This window comes from Nesoenas mayeri (genome assembly GCF_963082525.1).
Source record: "Nesoenas mayeri genome assembly, chromosome: 6".
NCBI classification, from domain to species: domain Eukaryota; kingdom Metazoa; phylum Chordata; class Aves; order Columbiformes; family Columbidae; genus Nesoenas; species Nesoenas mayeri.
This window is the reverse complement of record NC_137545.1, coordinates 38,842,701-38,868,616: the sequence shown is the minus strand read 5'-3', so window position 1 is coordinate 38,868,616 and position 25,916 is coordinate 38,842,701. Positions and strand designations below refer to the sequence as shown.

At 36.1% G+C, this 25,916-nt stretch overlaps 1 protein-coding gene across 1 annotated transcript in view; it reads left to right on the top strand.

The window, feature by feature from the left end:
• Positions 1–25,916, top strand: part of LRP1B (LDL receptor related protein 1B) — a gene marked incomplete at both ends in the record, with an annotated part of 678,833 nt that overhangs the window by 568,239 nt on the left and 84,678 nt on the right. Inside the window, 8 exons of the mRNA XM_080346793.1 lie at positions 123–245; positions 3,280–3,461; positions 5,139–5,338; positions 16,884–17,072; positions 17,869–18,017; positions 21,218–21,311; positions 23,024–23,140; positions 23,279–23,398. Of these exons, the coding sequence (XP_080202919.1) occupies positions 123–245; positions 3,280–3,461; positions 5,139–5,338; positions 16,884–17,072; positions 17,869–18,017; positions 21,218–21,311; positions 23,024–23,140; positions 23,279–23,398 (1,174 nt within the window). The remainder of the gene's footprint in view (positions 1–122; positions 246–3,279; positions 3,462–5,138; positions 5,339–16,883; positions 17,073–17,868; positions 18,018–21,217; positions 21,312–23,023; positions 23,141–23,278; positions 23,399–25,916) is intronic.

The window sequence follows — 25,916 nt, the reverse complement described above, 5'->3', positions numbered from 1 at the left end:
ATATGCAGTTGGTAAAATAAAACATCTTGAATATTATATGCAATGTATTTAGCATTCTGAATGCTATCAAATGGTTTGTGTTCAAACACTTGAATAAACAAACTTTTTTCTTCCATTTTTAGGGGCTGAACAATGTGATTGCAATAGACTTTGACTATAGGGAAGAGTTCATCTATTGGATTGATTCCAGCAGACCAAATGGTAGTCGCATAAACAGAATGTGTTTAAATGGAAGTGACATCAAGGTAAGTGGGATGAATGGTGTCACTACCGGAATTACATTTTTGAGTGTCTTGGGAAATGCTCCTTCATGGATTTAACCCAGATTTTGCTATAAGAATAGTAACACAGAAAGATGTAGCAAGTCCTAGTAAAATGTAATTGCATTTCGATCTTATTTGACATAGAGGTAGGAACTAAGAGGACTATATTTATGAGCTGTATTCCTTTTGACTTAATTGCCAGTTGACTGAATTGGCAGCTGAGTATGGTGTACAGGAGGCCAAAGGAAAAATGAGGTATAATTCTGTGTAAGTTGTGTAAATAGACTGGTATACTCTTTCTTCATATACAGTGTTCTGTGGTCTTCAGTTTGTTTTTTGTCGCACCTCCACTACACCGATAATGAAAATAACTCAGTGTCTTTGCTGTGAATAATCCAGGGTAAAAGTTCACTCCCATTTCTGCACGTTCTGTTTTGCCTCTTTAGTGGAATAAGTTCACAAATCCACTATTAAGGACATTTGTTGACTTACCTGAACGTTTTTCCAGAATTTTTGATAAGCAGTAAAGAATTCTTCTTTGCTTATTCTCTTATGTGTGCCAGGCAGGAGAGTACAGAAAAAAATCCTATTGCTTTCTGGGAATGTAATAGTTATTCCAGTTTTTAAGTAAAATTTCAGGAATTTGAACAAACATTAGAAGGAAATTAGGTTGGGGGCATGGTGGGTATTTCTTCTTTTCTTCATTAATATTGTGCAAATTAAAGAATAAGTGTCATCTTGATTGAGATTTTACTCAAATAATATGTCAAATTCAAAATAAAAATTGTGAAAATAAACTCATTAGATTTTTGTAATATTTTTCACTTAAAAACTTGGCCCAGATTTGGCCTTTGAAAGCTGAAAATGTGTGCAAGAGATTGTCAAGAATGATATATTGTAGTTGTCTCTCTGTAATCTTTTATCCAGTGCCAAATGGTAACTTTGTCTCCTTGACTTAGATTTTAATACCTTACGCATTTAATAATTGATGTTAAAAATAATTAGTTTCCCAGTAAACCTGTGTAAGTTTTTATTATGAGTTTTTATGGTTGACACCCTTTTCCCTTGAAGTATGCATTTCTTCTTTTATTTGCTTCATACTTCTTGTTTTATTATTTACTATAGATTAATATACTCATAGTGTAAATGATATTGTTTGATATATTACCCAGGATTTCTGATATAGGACGTAGCATCTTTCTAGCATGCCAGCTCTAGCTTTCTTGATTGGAGAAATCTGATGGCATCTCATTTTTCTTTTGCATCTGATCTTGGAAGAGATATTTATACAATGCAACTTTTTCACATGAAGGTGTTCAAACATTAGCACAGAGTTTTATGTATAGTATTGTAAATTCAAATGAAATTTGTTATAGGAAAATGCTGTAGTGAGCTGGATTGTGTCCTTTAAATGTCACATTGATGATCTCAGTGACTGGAATAAGCTTAAAGTGACCCTCCAAAGGACAAGTAATCAGAAAAGAGCCTAATTATTTGGGCTGATGTGTAGCTAAACCATTATATAAAGTTTGCAGGCTATCCATTTCTGCATGAAATGTCCCATGTTACAGTGCAACTGTTGCTGCTGTTACACATTTATAAAACAGTGAAGCTGGTAGTGCTAAGATATTAGAAAATAAAGTATTTTATTAGTGTTTAAAAAAAATGGTGCATGCCTGGATTTAATTTTAAAAAGATTTTATGAGGTGATAAATAAGGTAATAACCTGGAAGAGTACTTTTACATATTCATAACCATAATATTGGTTTAAATTATCTTGCAGTATTCCTTATCTTGAAGGCTTTTCAGTATCTTCAAATGGTAAATAAATAAAAAATAATACATTCAGTTATACATAATCTGGTTTATGTGTAAAGTTTATATTCTAGTGCACATGCTTTTAGTGATGAAGTTGGCAATAAATTAGAATGCACACTATAGTAATAAACCCATTATTAGTACTTAGAAATCTCGATTATTTTGAAGTATTGCTCCATCTGATTTTTTTTTTTTCCTTAAGTTCAGTTGCACAGACCTAATCAGGACCTAATCAGGAATAGAATAGGTCAGAATAGACCTTATCAGGAATAGAATTTATAAACCTAGAAGAAGTTGGACTCTGATGACTGGGAATATTCAAATGTCACTGAACACTTAACATGAAGTACTCCCAGTGAAGCAAGATTGAGTCCTACAATCATGATGAATTTGTAATCATGTATTTCTAGAGACGTTTGTTCAAGTCTCAGAAATATTCAAGTCATCAAAAACTTTGAGTATAACATGTCCCTGTCAGTAGAACACAGATTTTCTAGTAGGTCAGTAAATTGCTTATGTCTCTTATTTTATTCCTTAATAATTTAGTCCTTTTGAAATTTAACTAGTTCTTAGAAAGTTCCTCTCTTTTTCTGCCACATGAATATTGGAAATAAGAGCCCGGTGTTTGCTTTCCAACTAAGTAATCTTTTTCTGTTTGCCTGAGTTGGGTGCCCTTATGGTCTCTCTCTCATGATGACACATGGCACCGCTGCAATATTAAAATGAAATATATGCTGATGTAGACTGGAGAGAGAGCTGGTGAGCTAATCAGCAGACGTGTTTGAGGGCACACTATGAGGAGAGGGCCTCATCTCCATCCTGTGGAAAATAAACAGAGTAGGAAAGGGGAAAGAGTCTCCTCTTTTTTAAGTAAGACAAACAGAATATTAGAATCTTACGATGAAAAATTCTTAAAGGCAGTGCATAATACAGGGAAGTTGGAAATTTGGTATTTACTATATCAGGGCATTTTCCATTCTCCCTTACTATAAGGAAAGCGTCACATTATCTTAGTCACCTAAAAAGTGTCATTACTTCAGAAGTGCCATTGTTTAACAGGGAATGCCTATTTTTCACGTGTTATATGTCATTGTGTCATACATACACCCTCTTAATAGTCTGGTACTGTTAACTCTTGAATTGTCGTTCCTTTTCCCAGTATTTAGATGAATAATTTATGTGATTTTTTATTTTCTAGGTAGTCCATAATACAGCTGTTCCCAATGCGCTGGCTGTTGATTGGATTGGGAAGAATCTCTATTGGTCTGATACGGAAAAGCGAGTTATCGAGGTGTCTAAACTCAGTGGCTTATACCCTACGGTCCTCGTGAGCAAAAGAGTGAAGTTTCCTAGAGATCTCTCCGTAGATCCTCAAGCTGGGTATGAAGCAACCATTTTGCAGTAATTCATTTTTAATTCTAATTTTATATTTAAATATTTTCTATGAATAAAAGATAGGAAGCACTAATTAGTTTTTTATTATCTGACTTTCAGCTACAGTGGATATCAGTAGTCTAAAATGCATTACCAATGCTTATTATATCATCGTTACATGTCAAATTGGTATAATAGAAAGATGAATGAAGGTACTAAACCATGTTTTGTTATATTTACTACTCCATAAATGTTATTCTAGTAGGAGAAAAGCAGATATTTGAAGAAATATCCCTATTTTTCTTAAAGAAGTATGTTGCAAAATAGCAAAAAGTTCATATTTATATGAAAGATAATTCTTACATTTTGCTTCATTTATTCACTGAAGTGAACTGTGCTGTTAGCGCTTTTCTGTGTTTACCAGTTTTGAAAATAGGTTGGGCCATTCAGTTGCCACATATTTGAAGCCTTTTTTTCTGATAGTTTTTGCATGTTCATCAAACAGAGAAAAAATTTAATCCTGCATAATTTGAAGATAGCTTTTGCCTTTTATATCTATACAATTAAGGCTTTTATTTTCACACCATTCTAATAACTGGACTTATTACTTACTAGGATACATTCAGTTAAGGAGTTTATTTAAGGAGACTTAGTTTGTAACTTTAATTTTCTTTTTTTTTAATGTATTTATTTTCTCATTCATTTATTTTAATGTTTGTTTTAATATGAAAAGCTGCTTGAAAGAAAACCTGTGTTTTGCAATTCAAATTCAGACTTATTGTTTGAAGTTGTATTCATCATAGTTTTTTTTCTCACAAATGAGAAATGCTAAATCAATTATAATGTTGATGCCATACAATAGTAATGATATGTTTCCAAAGAGAAAGTTTTCTGTTGGAATCAATGCAGAAACTTCCCTTTCTCTACTACTTCTTTCGAGCAGGCTCTGTGCCAATGTATCGCACCTGTGTTTTTCGGATACCTGTAGCTGGTTTTAGGGCCACCATTTTCTCTTGCACACAAATACTACACAAGGTGGCTATTAAGAATATGAACTGCATCTGGGTTTTTGAGAGCCAGTCCAAAGCCTGTAGAGAGATATCAGTTACCCAGCTGGAAAGATGTGTCCTGAGGTTCTAAGTGATGGCACTTCTTTTTCTTTCTTTTTTTAAAAACAAAACAAAATAAAACAAACAAAAATAAAACATGCTCTGTATTTTGGCAAAATAGCATATGGAGGAGAAAATTGCTACTCAGCTTTCTAACAGTCTTTCTCATTGCTTTAGCCATTTTTAAGCCCTTTATGTCAAACTATTTTAATGTAGCATAGTATTTGCCATAAGTTTAGTAGAGATGGCGTTTTTGTAGGCTGTGAGGTTCATGAAGTCCAACCTGGCTGGTATTTCAAATTCTAAGGGATCCAACCTAAGCAATTTAAATGCATTTTTTACTAATCTATAACGAATTAGATAAAATCACAACATGAAGACTCTGCTGTTCAACCTCTTTACATTTCCCTCTCATTTACAGACAGGTCTGGACGAATCCGAAAAGCCGTCTGAAAGATGTAAACTTTAAAGGATAATTACTGATTTATTCTTGAGATCAACTAAACACATGAATTATTTATTGTTATTATTTTTGCATCTCCAAATGAAGCAATCATTGTATTTTGTTTTATAGATACTTGTACTGGATTGATTGCTGTGAGTATCCTCACATTGGCCGTGTTGGTATGGATGGCTCCAGTCAAACAGTTGTCATAGAAACACAGATATCCAGACCTATGGCTCTGACGATAGATTATGTCAACCACAGACTGTATTGGGCTGATGAAAATCACATTGAGTTCTCCAACATGGATGGATCTCATAGACATAAAGGTTAGCCAACAGCTTTTTGAATTTTTTTCTTATTTTTGGAAAATTTTCAAATTGAATGTGCTTTACATGTTATGTGTTATTGTGTGAAAACTGTACTTTGAAACGTTTTTTGCAACTTTGATACATTTTTTCCTTTTTATCAGAATTTTAAAAGATGCTTTTCACATTCCTTTTCTGTTATGAATAGGAGTACTTTTTAAACATGCAGTAAGATGCATGGAAAAACTGTCAAATGAAAACAGAAGCTCTAGGAACAGACTCAGCCCCTTTAATTCTATACTCGAGTGTATATTTGCCACACACATTCTTGACCAAGTTACAAAGCCAGGGTAACATGGCTGTTAAAAGCGGAAGGGATACGTCCTTTGTGCCCTGAGTCAGGATGTGGCTAAAAGTGGCATTTTTTCTGGGCTAAGAAAGCCTGGAAATGCCCATTAGTCTGCTCAGCATGAGTCAATAAGGACACCAGTATTGTGAATGTAATTTGGGTCTTTCCTGATAGACGCAAAGTAATAACTTTTGAAATACTTATATAACGAAGTAATCTTTATCCCCATGTCCTGCCTCTCACCTGACAGATAATTAAAATGCTAATATCTTTTATCTATTAAGCATTAAAAAAAAAAGTTTTACACTATGATGAATAGTTCTCATATTCCAAAAGGTATAATTAAAGATCTTTCACTTTAATTCAAATATATGAAATACTCAGTATTGGTGTGCTGTTGTTGTTTTTTGGGGTGTTTTTTGAGATGAAATAGTTATACTTGAGCTCGCCTCCAGAAGCTTTACCCAAACCTCAGAACTGCTGCTCTCCTGGTGAAACTTCATGCCTTTGGGCTTTTTCTCATACTAGATGCCTTCAGGTTTTCTCCAAACCAGAGTTCATGAAATAACTACTTTATTTTTAGACTGAAGCTTCACCATAAAAGAAAACAAACAAAAAAGTTTTCGAACCTTTGTATTCATGAATAGTAAGTTATAGATAGATAATGAACAATACAGTGACATTTATTTGACGTGGCAGATTGGAGAGACAACAGCAATAGTTGTGAGAGCTGTAAACATCCCTGTTAATCTCAGCATTAACTTCCATAGATTTTGTAATGACCACAGGACAATTGTAACCTGCTTGCCTAAGCAATGCTTGCCCAGACAGACCCCCCCAGTGCCCGCTGGATTCCTGCTGATGCTCTATTTTTTTTACAGAAGAAGCAAAGCTCCATATTCCTCTTGATGTTATTCCCGGTGCTATTTTGTTCTCCTATAATTATCCTCTTAAACTTCTTTATGAATCTTTCAAAGGAAAGAAGTAAATAACAGCCAGCATGTCTCTCTTAGCCCTAACCTGACGGAAACGGTCAAACCTTTCTCAGTTTTCTCTTTCAACCTGAAAGCTGCAGAATCGATCTTTCTCAGCAAGTGTCCTACTGCCGCTCAATTTCAGAAGATATCTGTGAAATTCCAATCATTCTGTCTTTGGTGTCCATTGCCTCAGTCTCCAGCCTGTGGATTTCTCATGCTCAAGTGGGTAAAATCAGCTTCAAATGCTTTTATCTTCCTGAAGCTAATGTCTTCCCCTGAGCATATGTGAACCTAGAGAAGAAGGAAATTTGTCACACAACCACAGCTGGAACCAGTGAGGAGCAGGTTTTCATGGAACAAAATTCACAGAATCACACAGAATCACAGAATTGACTGGGTTGGAGAAGACCTCAGAGATCATCAAGTCCAACCCTTGGTTCAACTCCAGTCCATTGACTAGATCATGGCACTAAGTGCCATGGCCAATCTCAGTTTAAAAACCTCCAGGGATGGTGAGTCCAGCACCTCCCTGGGCAGCCATTCTAATGCCTGACCACTCTGTCTGCAAAGAATTGCTTTCTAATCTCCAGCCTAAATTTCCCCTGGCAGAGTTGAAGCCCATGGCCCCTTGTCCTATTGCTGACTGCCTGGGAGAAGAGACCAGTCCCCACTGGGCTACAACTGCCCTTCAGGTAGTTCTAGAGAGTGCTGAGCTCAGCTCTAAGCCTCCTCTTCTCCAGACTAAACAAGCCCAGCTCCCTCAGCCTCTCCCCGTAAGGCTTGTGTTCAAGTCCCTTCACCAGTCTTGTTGCTCTTCTCTGGACCTGCTCCAGCACTTCAATCTCTTTCCTGAACTGAGGGGCCCAGAACTGAACTCCTTCTCATTCAACAGAGCACCACCACTGCTGGCTTTAGACAGCTGAATGTGTTCGTGGCTGTTCAAGGAACACATGTGACTCTCCAGCTATTACAGTGAAAGTATTAAAGTCAAATGTTACTCGCCATTCTGTAAGGTTTCATGCCTGATATTAATAGCTTTACTATTTCCATTTGTTAATGAAATATCCTAAAAATTTGCTACCAGTCAAGTATTTGATCCAAGTGCCAAAAGTTGCCAGTGACTTTGTATGATACCACCTGGTATCATACTACTTTTGAGGACATGTCTGTTTTAAGTAGAGGTGACATATAAATATTGAAGCAATAAGAAACATGCTTTGGAAGAAAGATCCTGAGGTACTTAAATTATGGGGAAGGAAGATTTTCTCCTTAGCTAATACTGTTTGTCACTTTCTGTTGTCAGGAGCCTCACTCAAAATGTGATTATCAAACCAAAATCAAGTTGTAGAAAAGTTTCTGTGGATTTAACAAAGAAGAGATAGGATTTGTGGTGTCTGAAACAGATGAAACATGCCTCTAGGTGCTCCAAAGGGTGCTTTGAGAATTTTGCAAAGCTCCTACATAGTGATCAATTTGTCTTCAATCAGAACCTTTTCCCTGCATCCCTCCTTCTCCTGGAGCAAACTACAAAATAAATTCTGCATGTCTTCATGTTTCAGCACAAGACTAGAAATACTTCTGGAAGATAAAATGTAGCTATTGCAAATTAATTGTCTTAATAAGGGAAACTCAGGGAAATTCAGTGATGGGGGTTTAGAGGAGGTGAAACTGTGATCACTTGTAGCTTTCGGATATAAGAAACTGTAATCCATGTTGATAAGCACTTAAATGAGAAAGGTCTGTTTTATATCTTGTGATAACTGTGTTTCTTGAAGACGTATTGTTCACGTGGATTTCATGGACACTTTATGTTGTCAAAGTTAACTAAGGGATGGTTGATTTTATTCTATCCTTTGTGTTTTCCAATGGCAAAGGATAAAGGCACAGATATGATGACAATAAAAAAGATACTAATGGGAAAAAGCCCAATTGGCATCGTGTGATTGACGCAATCTGAAGTGCCCGTTATTGTAAGCTAAGTATTTGTTCACCTGTTCTGTGACCTTTGAGGACAAGGGTAGCTTGCTGTGTGCTTTTTCTGAGAATACGTTTTTTGTATCTTAAAATGACATGTTGCAAAAGGTATCAGAAAACGCCACAGAGATTTCACAAGACCCAGCAAATTAGTATTTTGTCAGAAGGGGCAGATTTTCTATCATAAAGAGATAATGTTGTATGAGATGGACTGCAGTGTTCTGTTCTTTGCACTAAATATTTCTTGAGGACAGACAGAACAATCTTAGGCTAATTATTGACATGCTGTGTGTTAAACCAACGAGTGTTTATTCCATGCAATGGAAGTTTACAAGAGTTCAGATCTTAGTGTTAACACTTTTTGTAAGGAGGGTTTTGTTATGGTGGTTGTTGTTGTTTTTTCTTTCTTAACACGTCTTAAAGATTTTTCAGGAAATGAGAACAACTGCTTTTCTCTTGCAAAGTTCATGCACATTTCAATACAGAAACGGGCTTTTATAATTATCAAGAGAGTCCTAGAAAGAACTTTGAAAACATTCTAATGAGGCCAGAAATCTTACAGTACTTGGGAGCTCTTCTTGGCACTAGGGGCAGCAATGACCTTGCTTATCTACTTGAAGTTTAACGCTTGATTATGTAAACTGTCTTTAGAGCTTAGCCAGTTTAGCACTGCAGCATTCACAAATGTTATGCATAGTAAATGATTAAGCAAGCATTGAAGCACTAATCTGGCTAAGCACTAAGCTGGTTTACTTCTGTGAGCTTTAAAAAAAATACATTTAAGAATTTGTCAGACTTAACTGCTGCTTTTGGTTCCTGTTGCCCAGAGGAGATGCAAGCTTCGCAGTTCCCCAGGTATCTGCTTGTCTTATGCAGATTTTCCTGTCCTTCAGAGCTCTTAAAACCCAGAGCTACCCACCATTTCCTATTTCGCTCTTTGAAGATGAGAATTTCAGCATAATGAAACTATGAAAGTGGAATCTTGATAGTCCAGTTTAGGAAGTACAGAAGCTTCTCTGAGCTGAGATTAGTCCTTAACTCTGTCGAGGTCTTTGATGTTTTATACTGTAGAAACAAAAGTTGGGCACTTCGTTGGTTCATCTTACAGGGGCATGAAAATGAAGCAATGAAAAAGTGTTGAACCTTAAATATATTACGTCAGGATTAGTGTACATATATGCAAGTTTTAAAGTATCAACTATAAGATTTTTGGAGATTATAACCTTTTTTTTTATTTATTTTAGCACTTGTAATTTCAAAATTTGCTAATTGTAAAGGCTTCGTAGGTAGAAAGTGTGTCTAATTCTGATTCTAGTACCAGAGTTTTATAAAAGGGTCAATACAATTATTTATGAAAATGTCCTAATGTAAAAGTAACCTAGGAGATGACAGAAACCAATTCCTTCCAGATTTGTGCTGCTGTTTTCATAGCTCAAAAATCAGAGAAATCTGAAAAGAGGGTTTCTCAAAGCACATGAATAATAAACAGTAGGTCTAATATTAGAGTAATTTTTGCCCAACTTTGGAGGAGTCTATAGAATTACTCATTATAACCACAACTGATAGCAAAAACTGATAATTCCTTCAGCTCCACTCTTGCATCCTACATTTAGTTTTCATAATTGTTCAGATAAAATTCTCCAATTCATATGTCTTCCTAAATCTGATTATTTTATTATATTGTATTCTGTCTCTTTTAAAGGATAATATTCAGGAAAAATACAAAGATTCATGTCTATTAAAGGCAATTCACACACTTTATTTTAAGGTTCTACAGTGTCCAACTTAATGGAGCTCAGTTTATGAAGCTTGCCAACAGGTTCGTTTCTGTATCTTCCACTGTTCTTGTGATGAGATTATAAACTTCTGAACATAATTTTCCTACATACTCGTTCAGAACTTAGCAGACATTCACTGTATATTAGCAGACATTCACTATATATTTCTGTGTGAGCTGGACATGCGCCATCACAAATTTCAAAGAACAGACATTGCTTTCTGTGAAGTTGTTCCTGTCAGAAAGCAACCAAACAGATAACATAAAATACAGGATTTTTTGTGTCACCGAGTCTCCCTTGTTCATATCAACACAATCAAAAATGGGAGATTTTTAATGAAGAAAGTTGCAGTACAATAAACAGCTCCTCTTGCTGTGGTAGAAGATAAAGGAAATAATGCATTTTTAAACAAAGTGCCATTTTAATAGAAGTAATAGTGATTATAAAATATATTTTAAAAATCAGTGTTTTAATGTAACATACTTAAATTTAATTACATCCGTCAAAATTACATACTTTTTCACAAGCTTAATAGACATAATCTTGTTGTCATTATTCATTATAATTTCATTGACTAAGCTCTTCAAATTCTTTATCAAAAGGAGCAAGTACCAGTAGGAAGTACTATAAAGAAATAAAGTACTGGCTGTGTTTCAAAGAGGGTATAAGTTGAATGTAAAATGAGGCAAAAAAGGTTACGAGGGAGTTCAAATGGAAAGAGGAAAATATGGGCCAGTGGTTGCAGCACAAGTGAACATCAGCAATTTCAAAGTTTATTTGGGTTTTTATGTATAATGGCTATTTGCTTGTTAAGTGGTGTTCTTGCGTGATGCAGTTTGTCTTTGGAGGATTGTTTCTTCTTGCTAAGAATGTATCATTGGTTCCATTTGGGTCAAGATGTCGATAGGCTTTTTGGTTTTATTTTATCGCAGTTCAGAAAATCAAGAGTTTCAGAGAGTGGAAGGCAAAATATCATAACCGTTTTTAAAAGTTTGATCCCCAATGTAGATTTTATGTCTTTTCAGTGCCAAAATTCTTAAAAAGAAGCTGCTCTAATGCCACTGGAGTTTATTGGTTAGAAGAAGTCAGCATTTGTCCTTTTTAAGGACACTTTTTCTTGGCACATGGAATTTACCAGCTGACAGTGAGACTTTGTTGTAGTTGTAATTCATTTTCATTAGAGTATTTGTTTTGCTTTTGAAAATAGTTGCATTTCAGTAAGAGCTGAGTGACACTGAGCTTCGGGTCTTCGATAGGGATATTTTGTAGTTAAGAAATCCTACACAGTGTGATTTTTATCCCTGAAATCAAATGAATATTTTTTTATGCTTAAGTAGACGTATACAGAAAATATAAGGGAAACAGAGTTCACACAAGAGAAAAGTAGAAATTTTTATCACAGATATGACTTACAGCATGTGAATTTATATTCTTGGATCAAAATTAGTACAAAAAGCAGGAAAGAGATGTACATTTTAAGTCTGCATACATTTCTCTTGTCTACATAATCATGTTCCCTCTTATGGAGATATGTGGCTCTTCTTCCCTCTTCATGCAGCACTTTATCTCCCTTTAGCATGTTATGTACTGTCATTTGTATTTGCGTTCAAGTATCTAATAATTTATATATTCCACTGATCTATTGCAAGCCTCCCCTTTTTTCCCTTTTACTACCCATTGTATTTATTCCTCCTGTTTTCTGCAGCTTTCTGAAATAGAATCACAGAAAGTCAGCTATTGGAAGGGACCTGGAAAGCTCATCCAGTGCAATCCCCCCATGGAGCAGGAACACCCAGATGAGGTTACACAGGAAGGTGTCCAGGCGGGTTGGAATGTCTGCAGAGAAGAGACTCCACAACCCCCCTGGGCAGCCTGTTCCAGGCTCTGCCACCCTCACTGAGAAGAAGTTTCTTCTCAAATTTAAGTGGAACCTTTTGTGTTCCAGTTTGTACCCATTTCCCCTTGTCCTGTCATTGGTTGTCACCGAGAAGAGCCTGGCTCCATCCTCCTGACACTCACCCTTTATATATTTATAACCATTAATGAGGTCACCCCTCAGTCTCCTCTTCTCCAAGCTCCAGAGCCCCAGCTCCCTCAGCCTTTCCTCACACGGGAGATGCTCCACTCCCTTCAGCATCTTTGTTGCCCTGCGCTGGACTCTCTGCAGCAGTTCCCTGTCCTGCTGGAACTGAGGGGCCGCAACTGGACACAATATTCCAGGTGTGGTCTCACCAGGGTAGAGTAGAGGGGCAGGAAACCTCTCTGACCTACTGACCACCCACCTTCTAGTACACCCCAGGGTGATAGAACTATTGATCAAACAGTAAACAAAATGAGAGTTAGCTGCCATTGAATGCCTGTTTTTGGAAACTTCACTCAGTTTTTACACTTGTACCAGCTGGAAGAAAATATGTTGAGTTGTATGGTCAGTTTAGCATAATTTTTATGATAAATACTTGCATCCATTGACATTATACATATTTTCTCTGTGTGTTAATTTATGTATATTGATTTACATGTACTTATTTCTACTACTCTGTTTAACACAGTCTATTCATTGCTTCCTTGATTGATTTTTTTGTTTGTTTTAGTATAACTTTCTCTAAGTTTCATAGTCACAACAGAATACCTTTAACTTTTACAGCTTTAAATGATGGAAACACCTGAAAGAATTTTGCTCAAATTTGCATTGAAAATTACTTAATGATAAGTTTACTGTGACTCAGAAGCCTATTACAATTGTAAAGTTACTGAAACGTCATTCTGGAGAATGAACTTTATCTAGAGGTCAGAAATAGTGGCAAAACAAACTACAGCCCTAATCTGCGACTGTTTTAATCACTGACATTTTCAATTTTTGACCAATACATGGCAATAATGGAAAATCCACTTTTTAGAAACAGATACACTCTGTCATAGTTAAAAAAGATGATGTAATATAATATTTGTTACATTGTGTTGTATATTGTAGTTTTGCTTTTAAGGTAGTTGGAAGAAGTAAGATTCTAAACCTGGTGCTTACAAAAGTAGCTTTAAAAAAAAGATGTACTTGATGAGTCATCAGCTGTTTCCTGAAACACAGCTCTCTAAGTGCAGTATTTAACGTTTTAAGCCACGCATTAAACTGAACTTCCTTATTAATAAGGTGTGATGAGAGAACCCAGACAGTACATGTTATTCTTCTGAATAATTTTTAGTTAATGAATATAAAGTTTCATCTGGAATCTGGTATATGCATGATCCGTCAAAGCTGTGATGAATTTTATGACAACCCACAAACATACATAGAAACAAAAGTGAACAGTTACTCATACATCTGTATGCAGGATTTGGTGTTTACTTGTAAGCCCTGGATGGCCAAAAAGTGACAGCTGGGCATATTTTTCATTGGTGGGGAAGAATAAAAACAAACAAATCAAAATATTTTTCCTCTGTAAATAATCTTCATGTCCATTAAGGCTTTTACAAGCCCATTTATTCTGATTTTAATCTTACCTGCGATCAGAATAAGAAAAAAGAAAAAAAGAAAAAAGCACATTTAGTTTATTTAGAAAGTAGTGTCTTTGACATCTTTAATTTGATGTCAAAAGTTAGCAGCAAGGGTCATAATTTACATTAATTTACATAATTTACATAATTTACATTAGCGGTTATTTTTCAGAACTCAAGCAAAAATAAAACAAATAGCTTTATGGGTAGGTTCAGGGTTTCATTCAGAGTAGCAGTTTCTCTTTCTGCTGTTTTTGCTGCTTCTGTCAGTGCAGTTTGTATTTCTCATTAGAAACTGCCCTTTAAGATCAGTGGGGAATTTCCTGGAGTTTTGCAGATGTACCTAAAATTCCTGCTTGTCTTTTAATTTTTGTGCTATGACACAATCACATGACATAGAAGTTACAAGAAAACTTTCAATAGCAAATGTTTATAATCTATCTAAAATAAAAAGTTAATTCAATATGCCTAAATCTCAGTATGTAAAGCGAGCACAATGGATTCTGCCCAGATGTACACAAAACTCCATGGTAAATATAACAGCACAGCAAAGTAATTCAGTGGCTTAAATTCAGTGAAGCCATGAACTAGGGAGAGTGACAACAGTGGAAGTCTGAGAGAGTCCAGTTTTTGAGGGATCTGCTGAAATATTGAATAATGATTCAGACCAAAAGTGTTTCTTTTACAGAGCGCATGCTCACTCATTTAAATGAACTAACGTTTCTGAAATAATTCAGAATTATAATTTCCTTCTTTCTGAATGACATGAATGTGTAAGTTCTATGCCTCCTTAATTAATTTCAGAAATCTGGTAGTAAGCATAGGATATGATTATTAGTATTCCCAATTAATAATTACGCTAAAGCATTTTAAAGATCGTTGACTCCTTAAAATTAAAATCAGAGGTACATGCCTTTTCTGAAGCAGTACTGTTGAATTCATCATTATCAAAGATCTATGCAGAACTTAAGGAAATATCTCAAGAAGATTCATGGAAAATCACACATGTTAAATAAAAGAATATTAAAAAAAGAAGAAAAGACATAATAAGTGGGATTTGACAGCTTAAGCTCAGTTGTGACGAGATACAGGGTTCATTTCACTGTTTGCAGGACCAGATACCCCCTACACTCCATAGAACATCCAGGGTGAGGATGGGTACTATTGTATCATCTACAGCTTATTTTCCCCACCAAGGGAATTATTTACCTCCCTCCAGAGCAGAGTCGGGATAAAATTAATGTGCAAGTAGATGATCTAGTTAGGTGATAAGGCATATAGGTCTTCCAGTGGACAGACAAACCCTGCTCTAGCATTTGGGTGTTTTCCCATACCTGTGAAGTTTTTCTTGAAATTTATTCTGATAAAACCAGTGGTGAGAAAATAAGAAAAAAAAACAGGAAAAAGAATCAGTAGAATGGAAATTCTTGTAATTGTAGTTAGGGTATTCTTGTTTTGTTACACTTGGTTTGTTATTTTGACGGCAAAGCTAAAAGAGATGGTACTTCAAGAACTCTTCCCTTCATTGCTCAGAGGAACAGGATGGGAACCATCGCTGTCGGGAGCGATTCAGTTGTAGTTTGTAGACCCTCTTTTCATTAAGTGATTCTACCAATAGGGGAAATTATAAGCTTTTCCTGGGGCTACACGCCAAAGTTACCTGTGTAATAAGTGCCAAAATCAAGACTTCTTTACCCTTTGATTAATTTTTCAGAAATGTTACGAAGCTCTTCAAAACAATATCATCCTGTTATTTCAGTCTGGTGGCTATGGCATATGTAAACATAAGGGAAAATAATTTCAGGTCTAAGAAGCAAGGTTCCCTTGGCCAGAAGGCAACACAGGCTGCACTGGAGTTCACTAATGGCAAGACTATTGTATATGGAAGTGCATTTGCTATGTTGTCATTTCATGTTCTCAGTATTGGTCATGAGTGTCAATAAACTGTTAAATGTTCCAAGATTTCCCAACTCTATTTAAGTATATTCCACATAGCAAGATGAAGCTATTTCTATCTAAGAAATCAAGATAAAGATTAAAAATGGCAGACTTAGCTGCTCTGATCTGCCTTTTCAGCTCTATCAGTAATTAGAGTGATTCAGAGATGAAAGATGGTAATTTAGAAATTGAACATTGTGGTCATATATTCTCCTGTGACATGATAACAGCTGCATACATTAAAAACAAACAAACAAAACCCTAGAGTTCAGTTTATGCTTATCAAGAACAAATAGTTCAAGATTAAAGAGTGTACAACACAATCATAGTGTGTCCTGAGTTGGAAGGGACACGCAAGGATCGTCGAGTCCAACTCCTGAATAGGATAAAGGAGATTACAAAGCTTTTTCTCCCTTTTGTCCTTCCATCATTTTTAAATGATGCTGATTCATAAGCTTGTGATATTATAACAATGGAGTATTATCATCACTTGGTGTATTTTTTTTTTAATTGTATGATTGCTTATGCTAGCAATAAGCCCTCATACTGTTATGTTTATTTTAATGAAAAACTTTGTTTGCCTGTCTCATCAGTATATTTTGCCAAAATAAAATACTAGTAATTGCCCTAAAGGTTGTTAATACAGTGCATCTGAACATGTATAGCTTGCATTTTGGATATTTTCTAATAACCTTTATTCCCCTAAGACAGCAAATTAATATTGGCCTTCTGTAAAGAGTAGTTTAAGTTATATTTACGCTATATACTGCTTTAAAACTTAACATGTCATTGGTTTACAACGTGGAGGTGATTTTTGTGAACAGAAGTTCTTTCATTTCCTTGACAATGATTGGACCAACTAATTCTAGGCAAGCAAAGCTCATACCCCATCCATCTTTATCATAACTGGTAATAAAGAACCCTCTAGACTTGACATATTGTCATGACAATTATTCTCAAGACATTATATAGCAGTTGTATCTGTCAGCCCTTGCAGTATGGAATATTTTAACTGGCAGTCTTTCAAGAATGAGCGTTAATCCCAGCATCTCTTTTTACAGTCCCTAATCAAGATATTCCAGGGGTGATTGCACTGACGTTGTTTGAAGACTATATCTACTGGACAGACGGGAAAACCAAATCTCTCAGCCGTGCCCACAAAACCTCTGGATCAGACAGACTGTCGCTGATTAACTCATGGCACACCATAACGGACATCCAGGTGTACCATTCCTACAGGCAACCTGATGGTAATTATTCTGCCTGTGCTTTCCCTACAACACATTGATGTATTTCACTTGGTAGCCAGTTGCTGAGTTAATAGGAGCTCGTCCATCTGCAGTGATTTGGTTTTATTTCTGTTTTGTTATAAATTGTGGAAGTTTTCAAATTAGTGTTTTTAAACATAAATCCGTGATTAATGTTGTAAGTATATCTGGTATTAAAGATAACGTGTCTTGTTCAGTGGCAAAATATCAATTTGGGTGCTTAAAAATTAACCCAAAATACTGACTTGAAGCACAGAACCGTTACGTTGCATTACAGTCCAATTTTCCACTTATCAAGATAGGAACAATAATATGTTATGAAAATATTTAATCTTCTTATGTGAAAAGAGAGTGTTAATTTTACAGAAGTGTACTGTTGTTTAGGAACTTGTTTGGCTGAGGGAATATCTGAAAACGTAGGTGTTACAATTGTGTCTGATCTCCCTGTGTCTGAATTGTAACTGAATGCAATTTGGCACTTGACCTAGAAAAGCTAATTTTTTGTCTCATTTTAAAACAGACAAACAAAAATCCACTAGTGCTTTTTTCTTCCTCTCATCCTTGCAGTTTTTAATCTACATCCATAGCAATAATTCATTTTCGCATACAACAGATAATAGCTTAAAGGCAAAAGAAAAGGTGGCCTCTTACAGGTTTTTCATTTGAGACATTCCGTTGTAAAAATACTGTGTGTACGTTTTTCTTCCTCTATAAAGCAGATATCCTGAAGTATATTGAAATAATAGGCTCTGATATTCTTTTCCTATTCTGCCCACAGTGTCTAAACATCAATGTACACTAAACAATGGTGGTTGCAGTCATTTATGCCTTCTGGCCCCTGACAAGATGTTCACCTGTGCCTGTCCCACGAACTTCTACCTCGCTGCAGACAACAAGACGTGCTTATCCAACTGTACTGCCAGTCAGGTAAGTGCAGACGTATGGGAGAAGGGGGAGTGGAGAGTATATTTTACTGTGTTTCCACCAGCTTTTAAATAGTGAATGCTGGTGCCCATGAAATGTGGGAGCATCAGTCAAAGGAGCTGAAGACTGGGTTACTCAGGGGTGCACTTGAAGTGTTTCATCTTCCAGACAATTAGTTGAAAATAGACTTGCAAATGCCTTTTTCCAGAGAATGGAAAAGTTGTTCCCTTTCAAATGTGGATGTTTCTGCCAGTCACTAGAACAAATAGAGCTACTAAACCCATAGAAATGCTTGGAAAAAAGCATTTCTATAAAATATGAAACGCAAAAATACAAAGCATATATAACAAAGATTTGAGGGTATTAATGCATGAATGAACTTAACATTGATTCAAGAAAATGAACCCAGTCCTGTTAGCTAGATGAGGTTACATTAAAAACAATCAAGTAGCTGAAATGCAACTCATAGAATCATTTAGGTTGGAAAAGACCTTTAAGATCAATGAGTCCAACTGTAAACCTAACACTGCCAAGTCCACCTCTAAACCGTGTCCCTAAGTGCCACATCTACACGTCTTTTAAACCCCTCCAGGGATGGTGACTCCACCACTGCCCTGGGCAGCCTGTTCCAATGCCCAACAACCCTTTGCATGAATGCACAACTAATTAATACAATTAATTAACAATTGCATCAGTTAAAACATTGGATTCATTATGGGAGTTGGATTCTGCAGTACTTGAAATAAATACTTGGTGATTATTTTCTTAAAATATAAAATAGATTGAGTAGCACATATTGATTTCTTATAGGAGAACCACTTTGATAAAAGTCTTTGGACTGTTCTAGCCTGACAATAAGTCAGTTGAGAGTAAAAATGCATATGGCCTTAAAATCTTTCTAGTAGTTCAGTTTTTCTCAAAGGCTGTCTATTATGTGTGTGCTAATGACCTCTTACAGAGTTCTACATCATGATGCATTTTGTCTATTCTCATTAAGGAACCGGTTTTACTCTTAATTTTTAGGGAACAGTGGTCATTTTAATAAATGATGTACAGTTTTGTTTAAGTAATACTGTTACTTAAGCAACTGTCCCACTGTCTTCCTCTGTTCCCTTGAGGTAGTGTTTGGTGTGATATTGCTTCGTTCATCAAATCTTTTCTGTTTAGATTGTTTACTTGTTACTTCCCATTAAGTGATGAACAAAAAGAAAGTGAAAAGCACTTGTGAAATGTGGAATTTCTTACCTATATTCTGCCATATCTAACTGCTCAATTTTGTTTGGTTTAAGAAAAAAACAACTTTTTCTTTCTAAAAATTTTCGTTATATGGCAGTACAAACTTATTCATGGTGAATGTATATGCTGACAGTTGATTGAATGGCTCTGTTCCTTTCCAAATAATTCTTCAGTAGCCTGAACTGAAGGATAGCATCACATCTTGGATCCTCCAGGAGCAATATTTTGTCATTTCTGGATAGTTCTGTAGGAGGGAGAGCTGGGTTAAATCGAAGCTGCTTCAGACAGTTACAAGTTGACATTAGTCGCTAGTCATTTTCTTCCAATTTTGAAATCTGTTTATTGTTTGATAATTTGTCAGTCTGATGGCATAAGATGCAGAGCTCGGTGCCAAAAATATACTTTGCTACTTCAGATTCTTCTGTGAAATCTTAACTGTTCCTACGATGCTTTTGACAACACTTTGACTGTTAACCATTTCAGAAGAAAAACAGTTGCTGGTAGCCTGTCCAAATTTTTTGCCTACCTTCAACCACATAATGAAGCCTGATTTTATATTTAGACCTGGAAAATTATATCAGATCATTTCTACCCGTTGTTTTGTTTGCATTCCTCTTTCAGTGAGAACAAAGGTACAGTGTTGCCTGAGCTCTGAGAAGGGCACTGCCAAGGTCTTACAAAGGATTTTCCTTTTTTTTGTACAAATGTTTTATCCCTTTGAAAGGTTGGAAGACCTAGCTTCTGTTTTTCTCATTTAATTCAAACAATAGAAGCAATGCTGTACAGAAGTACAACTGCACATTAAGGCCCTTTTCTGAAACTGGGTGTTTTAATTTACATGGAAAAATGATCCAAAGTCTGCTTTAGCAGCCTACAAAGACTGTTTAAGAATTGAGGTGGTTGTTCTGAATAAGATCTCAAAGGATCAAATTATAGAATGCAGCAAAATACAATGAGTGCTACATATCGTAGAGTCTTGCATCTGGGTAGGAACAACCCCAGGTTCCAGTATAAGTTGGGGAATGACCTATTAGAGAGCAGTGTAGGGGAAAGGGACCTGGGGGTCCTGGGGACAGCAGGGTGACCGTGAGACAGCACCGTCCCTTGTGGCCAGGAAAGGCCACACGATTATTAGAAGGGGATGGTTTGTAGGTCAGAGAAGTTCTCCTGCCCCTCTAGTCTGCCCCGGTGAGACCACACCTGGAATATTGTGTCCAGTTGTGGCCCCTCAGTTCCAGCAGGACAGGGAACTGCTGGAGAGAGTCCAGCGCAGCCACCAAGATGCTGAAGGGAGCGGAGCATCTCCCGTGTGAGGAAAGGCTGAGGGAGCTGGGGCTCTGGAGCTTGGAGAAGACTGAGTGGTGACCTCATTCATGTTTACAAATATACCAAGGGTGACTGTTAGGAGGATGGAGCCAGGCTCTTCTCAGTGACAACCAATGATAGAACAAGGGGCAGTGGGTTCAAACTGGAACACAAGAGGTTCCACTTAAATTTGAGAAGAAACTTCTTCTCAGTGAGGGTGTCAGAGCCTGGCCCAGGCTGCCCAGGGAGGTTGTGGAGTCTCATACTCTGGAGACATTCAAAACCCGCCTGGACACCTTCCTGTGTAACCTCATCTGGGTGTTCCTGCTCCAGTGGGGGACTGGACTGGATGAGCTTTCGAGGTCCCTTCCAATCCCTGCCTGACTTTCTGTGATTCTGTGATACCAGGGCACTGTAACGTGGTGTAGCAATGTCGTTGAAACTACAATGATTTGTATCAGTAGAAGTCTCAGTGCAAAACGTCTCCAAAAAAAGAATATTTTAAAAATAAATTTTATAAAAAATAACAGTCGGAGTAGGTTAATGGAATAATGACTTAAGCAGTGAATCTAATTTTTCATATACTGTACGATTTCTGTTTAAAGTTAAATATAGAAATATTAATATCAAAGTTTTTCTTCTGTCTTTCCTTTCTTTTACAGTTCCGTTGCAAAACTGACAAATGTATTCCGTTTTGGTGGAAATGTGACACTGTCGATGACTGTGGAGATGGCTCTGACGAGCCTGAAGAATGCCGTAAGTGCTTTCTAATTTTGGAACTTGGTTTTGTCAGTAGATCCCAGGTCAAATATAATGTTTTGTAGTTGTTAGGAAGAGGTGTTGTTGGTTGGTTGGTTGTTTTTTTAAAGCTTTTGTTTGCAGCACTGTTTTCTTTGGTTGTTGGCAGATTTACAATGGGTGCAGGCTCTTGTTTGTAAGCCTGTAAAATATTTTTATTAACTCCTGTGTACTGAGGGTCTTTTAAGGCCTTTGGAAAAACATAAGAACATGTTTTTCAAGTTTTAAACCTTTATTTGATGCCAGTTACTTTTTTTTTTTTTGGCTAGAGATTTTTTATTTTATACCTAATTTCTGAGGTTTCTGATTTTTATACATAAATAAAAAATTCTGCCAGTTTAGCATACTTTTGTATATAATAGAAATGTGAAATTCTAATCTCTTTCTTACGTATCATTGCAATTATACAAGTTTAGCTGCACATTATTATTCATGCAATTTTCTGAACAACGAGAATGGTCTCCATGTGATTCCTACTAAAATTCTGTGTATTTTTCACGATACGTTTTATATAAATATTTTTGTTTTATAAATATTGTCAAAGGAAAGTTTGGAGAGCTAAATCTCACCTCTCCAGCATGAACAATTTTATGCAATGAACATTTTTGTCACATCCTATGTAACTTCGACACACTATCCCAAATCTCACCTCTCCAGCATGAACAATTTTATGCAATGAACATTTTTGTCACATCCTATGTAACTTTGACATACTATCCCAAAGGTGATGCATATAAGCATGTTTCTCCATAGCCTCCCTTTGCCCACGTAGTAGGTTACTGTAGTAGCTTACTGTAGTATTCCCCTATTGAATTGTAGACAACTGGAAGTCAGTTATGATGATGCTTTCAGCATCCCAAAGGATGGCGTCTGTGGTAGCTGACTGTAAGTTTATTTACGTAGAAAAGTACTGGATTCGTAAGCAGTAAATCTGTTCATGATACTATTTTTCAGTCTTAGTCACTAATACTATTATATTAATCTACATAAATCAAATGGTTCTTGTCTTCTTCCCTCAAACTTATAAAATGCATCCACTGTCTGTTTTACAATCTTCCAGTTAAGTAGCTGTTCATTTGATTCTTTTTTAATTGAAATCTCTCACCCATGTGTTTACAATTTTGTAATTAGTTCTCTTTTTCTGCTGCAGAGGCCTTTGAAGCAAGCTTTAACATACACAATCATTCTACATAAGAGTATATGTTAAGCTACACTATGTTTATATAAAATATTACTATAGAGGTGCATAATTGCTCATTCACTCAAATGGCAGGAACATTGTTGGGCCTTTCATGGGAAACAGAATTAGGGTGGGGTAGTGAGTTTCTTAAATGCAGACTCCAGCTCTAGTGTTTAGATCATAAATTGTAAGTCTCTGAGCTAACAGTAAGCATCAGCCTGTGGAGCGTTGCACTCTGTATCATTAATAAAGTAGAACTATAGTTATACAATTTTTAAATCTCAGATTTTGAAATTGATCTTGCAGCAGTACGTGCACGTTTTAGCTACTCATATCTACTCAGATTGAGACTCTATATAGGCAGATAGAAGGGTTTCTAATCAAAATATGTTTGATTAGTCCATAGAGGAAGAACAACACTATAGATACTTTAACCATTCCTCTAATAATAGTGATAAGCAGTTTGTTTTGGTTTGTATTTTTTCCTCAGCTGAATTCAGATGTCAACCAGGACGTTTTCAGTGCGGAACTGGACTTTGTGCACTTCCAGCCTTTATCTGTGATGGAGAGAATGATTGTGGAGACAATTCTGATGAACTGAACTGTGGTAGGTGATTATATGTATTGTAGACTTCAGAAACATGCTGAACTGACTTAAATGTCATCCTTTAAATTTTGACATATTTTTAAATGTTTTAGTCTTTTAATCTTTTCACCTTATGTTTTTTTTTCTTTTAACATACAGACACACATGTGTGTCTGTCAGGTCAGTTCAAGTGCACAAAGAATCAGAAGTGTATTCCAATAAATCTGAGATGCAATGGACAGGATGACTGTGGTGATGAAGAAGATGAAAGAGACTGTCGTAAGTTATATTTAGAGAAGTTAGATTTTTCTGGTTTTAAAAAAGGAACTGAAGTAATATATTTGTAATACTGTAAATGTCCTTTCTGTAAGATAATTTGAGGAACATGTAAACCACTTAATTCACAAGATAGTTTGATGTACCTTGCTTTGTTTATAAGAGCACAAATTAAAATGTCATTTACTAACTTCATTTTTTAAAGTCATTGCAAAGAAGAGGGGTGTGTAAGCAATTAATTTCAAGCATTTAATTGGGTTTCTGATTTAGACTGAAATTTTACTCTTAACCACCTCACAAATGACTCATCCTGATGCTTTCATCTGCCATGCCTTGCAGCAATGCATTTCAATGGGAAAATATATTTTTCTGTGTCTTTTATTTGAAATTATGTAGATCCAAAGCTCATTCTATATATTTTTTTCTTGGATTGAGTTTTCTACCTTTGCTATTCCCTTTCGTCTGGAGACTTCTTCATTGATTTGTATATGTGACTAGATTTCCGTTTACTCGGCTTTTAATACATCTTTTCATAAATTTATTTTCACTCCATATTTCTTAGATATATGCAGAGAAAACGTTTTCAGATTTAGAATGAAAATGTATTGAATATCTTGTTTCTTTGGTCATTTTGTAATTAAAATGATGACGTCTTGAAATACATCTCTGTCCTTCACTCAGTTCATTATTCAGATCTACTGCTGATCTAAAGTGCTTATTCCTATTTTCTGAATTGGCTTTCTCAGGGTTTGCATATGCTGCATTTTTGCAAAGAACGTGACCTTCTCCAAGGGAAGGGTTGCTAAGGATACAAAGGCTTTGTTCATGATCATGTTTAATGGCCATCTTCCAAACAGCTCAGCAGAGTTGTAGCCTCTGACAAACAGTATTACATGTTGGCTTGCTGTTGCATGTATTGAAAAACTGATTAAGTAGGGTCAAGTAAACTCCTGCGCAAGATAGGGGAGATGGCTTTTATTGTTCTAAAGAATTGCACGTGGTATATGGAAGGTTCCCAGAACCTTGAGGTGTAGCTGACAGAAATTAAATCAGAGCAGCAGAGTCTACAGCGCAGCTGCGCTCAGGGACTGTGGGAAGAACAGGGTCAGGATCAGCGGTGACAGAGTTGAAAACATCCTAGGGATTAGTGGGAAGAGGACAGTCTGCTGTGACATCCAGCAAGCTTTTGAGTTGGCTGAAACTCAGACGTCAACCCACCCGCAAAGACACAGCAGGGACTGGGGGACATTAATTATATACATTATTAATTCCTGTTGTGTTTTACCTGGACTTTATTAGCTTCTCTCTTCAGAAAGTTAAGTGTGCTAGTTTATAGTTTAATTTAAAAAAAATAATAAATAAAAAAAACAACTAGCTTATGGCTTCTGAAAACTCTTCAGTTGCCTTTGTGGAGCTTATGAAAAGGGGAGGTTTTAAGCAGGTCTACCATGAAGTTCATATTGATTTGGCCCTGTCACAAGACAGATAACAGATGACAATATCTATTTCATTCTAATTGCACGGGACTAGGATTTGTAAAATAAAGACCTTTTTTCAGCTTTACCACCATTTTGTTTTATGTATCAGGTGACCTTGAAAAGGTCGTATTTCATACTGAAGGCTTTCCATAAGTAAAACAGAGGCAATTATGCTGGTGTTCTTTGTAAAGCACTTTGAAATCCCCTGGTGATGTGTCCTAGCTGAGAATCAGTATTATTTTTTTATAAATATAGTTAGAAGCATAGCACTGTAAATTTATATATGGAAACATGACACTGAAAGAAATAACACACCAGCTTTTAACAAACTTGAAATATTTCATCTTGCCAAACCCAAGAAACAAGAATTATATCAAGGAGCAAATTGCTTTTCAACAGGGACAGGAAAGTTTGTTAAAAACCTTATGGAGTTCCCCAGGTAAACTGGGACAAACATTAATACGGGAAAACATTATCAGAGAACAGATCAAACTGTTCTCTACCTATGTTCAGTTCAGTTTTGAAGAATCTGAAGGTTCTCATACATATACTTATCTCTAAAGAAATCCTTAAGCTTCTGATCACAAACAGATTGCTCACAGACCAGGTAGAAATTCTGTATTGATCTTGCCTCTATGCTCTCAGTTATAAGAGTTTAAGAAATAATAAGATCTGGCATAGATGGTTGGGGGGGAGTCGATGTAGAATCACCTGAGTCCACTGAGGATCTTTCTTGTTGTCAAGTGGCTGTTCTAAAACTGAAGCAGTTAAAGCTTTAACTTCAAGCATCCTGAAAGAACAGGATGAAAGTTAGCTGCGTCTTTACATCTTTATCATGCTGCAGGATTCATTAAATTATTTTTCTGCTAAACTGATAAAGTGAAATAATTTTCAAACTTTTCTCACCATTTCCCCATGGTCTCTTTTAACACAGAGCACAGAATCTCACCAAAATTCTTACATAATTTTGATTACCTTTTTGATCAAAGCATAGAAAGCTCTCTTAGTCCTTCAAACTAGCTGATTTTCAGAACGGATAACAT